At 34.1% G+C, this 6,855-nt stretch overlaps 1 protein-coding gene across 1 annotated transcript; it reads right to left on the reverse strand.

The window, feature by feature from the left end:
• Positions 1 to 842: 842 nt before the first annotated feature.
• LOC106112039 (peptide chain release factor 1-like, mitochondrial) lies at positions 843 to 2,731 on the reverse strand. Its single transcript, XM_013294272.1, has 2 exons — positions 1,620 to 2,731; positions 843 to 1,099 (listed from the first exon to the last, which is right to left on the reverse strand). The coding sequence occupies exons 1-2, from the start codon at positions 2,580 to 2,582 to the stop codon at positions 872 to 874; spliced, it is 1,191 nt and encodes a 396-aa protein (XP_013149726.1). The 5' UTR covers positions 2,583 to 2,731; the 3' UTR covers positions 843 to 871.
• Between the last annotated feature and the right edge of the window lie 4,124 nt (positions 2,732 to 6,855).

Below are 6,855 nucleotides of genomic sequence, written 5' to 3' on the forward strand. Positions count from 1 at the left end.
TACAAGATAATTAAAATAAAACATTGGTACATTAATTAATTATTATTATTATATTAGCTTTTGTACAACTTTAAGCTGACGTGGTTTTTACAAATGTAATGATTTAAAATTCGTAAGATACGGGTTTCTTACCTTGATCAGTTTTAGCACTACACACAACGGCAGGGGGGGTCATGGCCCCCCCTGAGCTGGTTGGTCAAGAGATTGACAAAATATATTTACATATTTTGTCAAGCTCTTGACTTGACCACGACTATGTGACCCCCACCCTCCTTGGCGCCAAAGCTGGATTCGCCCTTGACTACACATCACTTCAGTCAGGCCGTGAATTTGGTGTTTGTAAATATGCCGAAATATCGGCAGCTAAATAATGCAATCGTGATAAGAAACCCGTATCTTACGAATATTATATTTGTACCACAACTTCTTAATTTGTTTATTTTTTGTTTATATGTTAATTTGCATATTAGATTAACTAATATAATGTTAATCTTTGTTTCCGTCCTGGCACATTTTTAATATTAACTGGGATGGAATATTCTTTAAATGTATCCTAATTTATATTTGTTTTTGAAGCATTTCTACATTTGTTATGTGAATTTTACTTAGATATTATTCATAAATATAAAATCTTTTAAATCATTGTCTTTATCTATAAATCTAGAGAAAACTTATATTAAATTCCATTTAAATATTGTGATTGTTCATTTGGTACAAAAATAAATATACATTGTCCTATTGATTAGTTTCATTTCATCAACTAAATATTTGTCTTGATAGATTATGGGAAGAAATCATTAAAAAATAATTAATTCTATAACATTTTATTATTAACAAACCTAATTGATCAATAAATTACATAGTTATTTTATTAGTTTTCTGTCTCTTTTTTGTATTGATTAAAATCATTAATTTCGGCCATAACAATTTGGTACCTTTGATGTCTGAGTAGGGATGTTTGTAATTGTTCCAACGGTTCCCCACCTTCCATAAAACCTTTCAGATTGTGCAAACTTCCTCCACCATCTCTGTGCTCTGTGATACGGTCTTGTGGATAATTGTATGTTCTTATTTTCTCATTTCTATTCATTGAACCAACCTGAAATATTAAGCAGAGCATTTTTACATTTGACAATGACAAAAAGTTAGCATTTTAGAAGGAATATGGACATAAAAATATGGGACCAAAACTGCTAGTACAAGAAACAAAACAATAACAAAAAAATCTGTAATCAACACTTGCTGTTTTTAATTTCTTGTATACAAAAAGATATATCATCATAATCACCAGCTCACTATACATCCCCACAGAGGGGCTGCGGTGTCTACCCTAAAGTTAGGGTGACTAGACCATAGTCAACTATGCTTGCAAGTGTGGGTTGGTTGACTTCACATATCTTAGAATTTCTTTGCCAATATGTGCAGGTTGCATCACAATGTTTACCTTCACCGTAAGAACATTGGGTAAATTGTGTACATATGAAAATTCGAAATATTGAAAATCTCATTCGAACACAACACCTGTAGATTACAAATCAAGTGCTTATACCACTGAACCACTGACACTCTCAGATATATAATAAATGTTATTATTAAAATTATATACTATATATACTAACCTGTGATTTCCTTTCAGAATTAATTTTACTAGACTGCTCTTCTAGTTGCTTTTGAAGTAACAATGTCCTTAATTTCTGCATAGCTATCTGTTTGTTTTTAATTTGAGATCTTCCCTCTTGGCATTCAACAACTGTTCCTGTTGGTACATGAAGGATTCTTACAGCACTGTCTGTAGTGTTCACATGCTGGCCACCCGCACCACTCGCTCTTTTCGTTTCTATTGACAAGTCACGATCAGGGATATTCAATTCTACCTCAGTTGGCTGCGGGAGGACAGCGACTGACACAGTACTTGTATGTATGCGACCTCCTTTTTCAGTTACTGGAATTCTTTGGACACGATGAACTCCAGCCTCCATTCTCATTAACTCAGGAGCTCCTAGACCATTGATTAGCAATGACCCCTTTCTTATACCACCAATATCAGACACATCTAAAGATGCTATATCAACCTCCCAATCTTTGTAATTGGCATATGATTCATATAAAGACAATAATTCTCTAGCAAACAACATGGCTTCTTGTCCACCGGCACCAGCTACAACTTCCACCATCACACCACCTTCTGTAAAATAAGGCTCGAGCAGTATCGATTGCAACTCATTGTCTATTTCTTTGATATGCTTCAAATACAATTGAGCCTCTTCTTTAATCAATTTCTGCATTTCTTCATCTTGACCATCTCGTTTGTTTAGTTCCTTTAGCGATTCGATGCTGTCAAATAACGTAATCCTTTGATCAAGAACAGTCACTATTGGTTTGATTTCTTGAAGACGTTTCGCCTCTTCCAGGGTTCGTCGTGATTTTGTATGTAAATTGTCATGTTCAACCATTAAATTTTTAAGAAATGTCTGGACTGCTGGATCCGACAAATTAATAGTATTTTGGGAACTGTATCTCCTGAGTAATAATACATTTTCCACTTTAAATAAGGATCGTAAAGTAGAAAATCGTGATAACATTTTTCCAAATGAAATTGTTCACAATATAAAAACACCACTGATGGTCGCTTCCGAGTAAATTTCAGTCTTTGGTACTATAAACTTTTGCACAACAATATTTAAACTTACATACAATACAACATAAAAATACATAAATATTGAATAACCTGGGATTGGGTTATTCGTGATTTTTGACATCTGTTGCGTGACATATGACAGTGACAGTGACGTCTACGACTTTTACTCAAAATAAAACAATCTAGTACAATATAAAACAAAAGCAAGAAAAGAAATAAAAACAAATCGTTAAAAATAATAGTCTAATAATCATCAATCATCAAATAAATCATTGTTTAAATTTTTATTTTGTCTCGTTTGAGAAGCGTTATTTGAACAAGTTGAGCAGAGCCATCTATTGTTGAGTAGACAAATATTGTGAATGGTGACGATCAAATTTGTAAAAATGAAACGATTACAATTCAGCTTTTTAATTAAAAATAATTTTTTACATTACAGTTAGCATCTGAACCTTTTGTCATGCATTTTTAAATGATTTACATACGTACGTACTGAAAGACCCAAGTCTTTTATCATAATTTTTATACTAAATAAATGGTAATAAATACAATTCTATTGAAATAAAAAATAATGATAGGTCAAAGTATGAACTTCGAACAGTTTTTGGTTACATCAAACTGTTTATAATTAACAGCGTTTCCTGTGTCAATTGTTGCAGCAAGTGCAAGACGAACTTAAACATTTTGTTCAGACGTGCGATTACCACATTGACCGCAACAATTCGCCTATTGATAGAATTATTAGGGCGGCACAGAGTGCCCGTTGCAAACCGCAACGTTTTTATGTTATTTCACATTCTTGTAGGGCAAGTATGGAGTTATTAGTGCTAATGACCAACGGACAGACGGACAAGCTATTGTGTTGTTATGACCGCATCACTTCCTTTCTCCTCGGAGGCTTTTGCGACTATAAAAGGCGAACATTCCTGTAACCTTGTAGCACACACTTTAGCAGTAATTTCTTTCGCCAAGCGTCAGTTATTGTTTTATGTGGCGAGTAACATTTTATAAATGTAGTCATATTCCCTAATAAGTGTGCAGTCGATCTAGTGCATATAGATATACATTAACCTGGGTCATTGTATAGTTTTTTTTTTTTAATTTTGAGAAGAAATAATTAGATAATAGTAAATGAAAATGAAAAAAGCTCTGACTCACAATTAAATGGACAGAACTCTTCTAGTTAATAGAATTATTTGTAGAAAATTGAGTTATAAAGTTTGACAATTCGTGTCAAAACGTAAGGGTAGCATCAATCTAAATTGACCTTTTACCATATTACTTCAGCATTTACAATCGTGTTTCACATTCAATATTCATAGATGGCATTTCGTTTGACAGGAGAAAATATGGCGGATTGGCGGGAATAGGTTTCCCGCCAAAACGCTCGCGGGCATTTTGACAGACAATCGATACGACAATCTAATCCACAACCCTGATTTCTACTAGGACAACATATTATTATCTGTGTTTTTCTTACACGTATGAGAGGTATAAGATAATATTTGTTATAGTGTTCCTAAAGTGGAAACCAATGACACGGTAGCGTTACGTCTGTGGTCGTTTGTTCAAACGGCATTGAATTAAATTGATAGCGCCGTACGCGATAATGGAAGCTAATGCAACATAATTACAGCGGAGCGGGCTCGTGCAGCTAGCACGTAACCATCACTCATCAATTTAATGAATAAATTTGTCCTGTCAGTTGAGCGTAAAGAGTATACAAAATTATTGTCTATTATTTTGTTTTTGCTCGTGTGTTACACGCATCATATGTAAACGGACTGCAAACTTAATGAATGTAGAAGTTTTATGTGAACTACCAAACACATTAAAATCTGTCTGTTTTTTTTTCGTAAAAAATGTATAGATTTATGTATATAAAAGAAGTAGGAAAATTTGTTTTAATCTGTAAAATAATAGTAATTCTGTTCAGAAACCATTTCGTTGGCAGCAATCTTAATAAAATAAAACGTTCTACTTTATTTCCGGGCGTTACGCTACATTTGTCCGGCTCGCCAGAACCACTCCGCTGCCCGCAAATATTAGCTCTTTTGCTTTCCTTAGCTTTACATTTACTTGATATATCGCTTCAACAAGGAAAATGTTTCATGAATTCATTTTCTATGGTGATTCTAAAGCCTGCTTTATAATATTCATTGACCACATATAACTATTTTAAGCAGTTTAAGATTGCAATGTAAAAAAAATAAAATACAGATTCCTTAAGAACGTAAAAACAACTTAAACACCTTGTGGTATGATATGGTTACCATTGCTCTGGTCGTATTAAGACACGAAGGAAATGTTAGCTAGAGAATCTAAATTTTGTTGTTAGTTTTCATACCTCTTGTTGAACAGAATGTAGATGGCAGCACTGTAAGGGTGATAGATTGCCGGTACTTTGCATTAGTTTTGGGCCATTTCCGCGCAGAGCTGGCCCGAGCTCACTTAGTGGCCCTTAAATAAATACCGCACGTATGCGCGATATTACCGCCAACAACACTTCACACTTTAGCCTCGCTCGTGGGATATTTATGGCGCTCGTCTCGTATAAATCCGAGAAATTTATTGTATGTACTTAGCGCCGCCGTACCAGCACTCCGAGTGCAAAGTATCGCATAAAAGTAAAGTGTGTTTAAGTGCAAATAACTGTAGAATATTTCTTTGTTACGTTTTTGTAAGGTTTAATTGGATTCTGGAGGTTACAGTGAATTAACTTGTAAATGTACATTTAATCAAATTGTTAGAAGAAATTAATAATAATGAATCTTCTCCATTTTTCGCAGTTTACTTTTTTAGGACAGTGTATCTTCAATCATCATTAGCTATAACACTCATCGTACTGAGGGTAAAGCTACATTTTAATCACAAAATACTGATGCTACTGGCATTTATAAATGGAATGTTAATAAAATTTTAAATTACAAAGGTTATACTTTAATAATCATAACTCACCGTCAGCAATTTTGTACTTATCGATGTGATTGCGATAAGAGCACGTTAGTTTATTTATATAAAAGTTGCGTGCTAGACGGACGAGTCTGGGCAACTTGGCTAATGGCCTATTAACTCGAGCAAGTAAACAGGCGCATTGTTTTTTGCTGTGTACTAACGCCCCCGGCTACGTTGCCTACGGACCATCAATGTAATTGAAAATTGCACTCAACTGTAATACAAGGCAAGGTGCTAGCAATGTTTATCCTCGGAGTTGCCAGTTAAATTTATTCAGCGTCGAGTTATGTAAATACAAAAGCTTTCGTGTTTAATTTTTTTTAAATAGAAAGCTGGATAGTTTTATATGATGGGATCTAAATTGTAATGAAAAGTTTCGACTTTGCAAGATTCTTTTGTATCTATAGGTTTTTTGTTCAAACTTCAATTCGTTACAAATCTCAAAACAAAAAATTGGCAACGTGCGAAACTGTCGTTTGTAACAAAATGTAATTACATTTATTTATGGCTTACCAAAACATTTACCCTATTATTATTATGTTGTTACGGCTGTATTAAAATGTCATAAAATTTATGACGCTTGCGAATTTTATTGCAAGGGAATTTCAACTTAGAATGAAAGTCGTTAGAGTTGAAACTCGTTGGTTGTGTATTGTGCAAGTGGGGTAGGATGACAAACGATTGGAGACCATCCCCCTCGATTACATTGTCGCGAGGAGGCTAGAAGTCGCGGCGACACAACTCAGCATATTGTTCGAGTGCTGTGAGTAGGGGACGCGGTGCGGTGAGGTGGTAGCACAGTACCGAGGGGTTCTGCTACGTGAATAACGACAACGTGGCAAATTGATTCCGATTAAAATCAACCGCGTGAAAGAGACATCGGAAATAGAACCCCGTCGCTTAGAGCGTTGGATCTTTAAATTTTTAAAAGATTGATTATTCTCGTGAAAGATAAAAAAAAAAACGTTTTCTTTTAAAATATAGTTACTTATTATATTCTGCTTTATTTTGTCATAGCTTATTTTACAACCTAACATAGTTTTGGATACAATTGACTACAAAAACAAAAGCTAGTTAAACTTAATCATTTTAATAAAAAAAAATCACGTATTTATCAAAAATAGCGTGTTATGTATATTCAGTGCTTTTGTAAAGTTCAGAATTAATCGTTATTTCCATCCGGCGGTAGATGGCGCTACGTGTAAGTTAAATTGTAAACATTATTTGGTACGTTTCTGTGAGGTTGTTAATGTTTTGTAAAA

The sequence above is a fragment of the Papilio polytes genome, unplaced genomic scaffold (genome assembly GCF_000836215.1).
Source record: "Papilio polytes unplaced genomic scaffold, Ppol_1.0 DF824135.1, whole genome shotgun sequence".
Lineage (NCBI taxonomy): Eukaryota > Metazoa > Arthropoda > Insecta > Lepidoptera > Papilionidae > Papilio > Papilio polytes.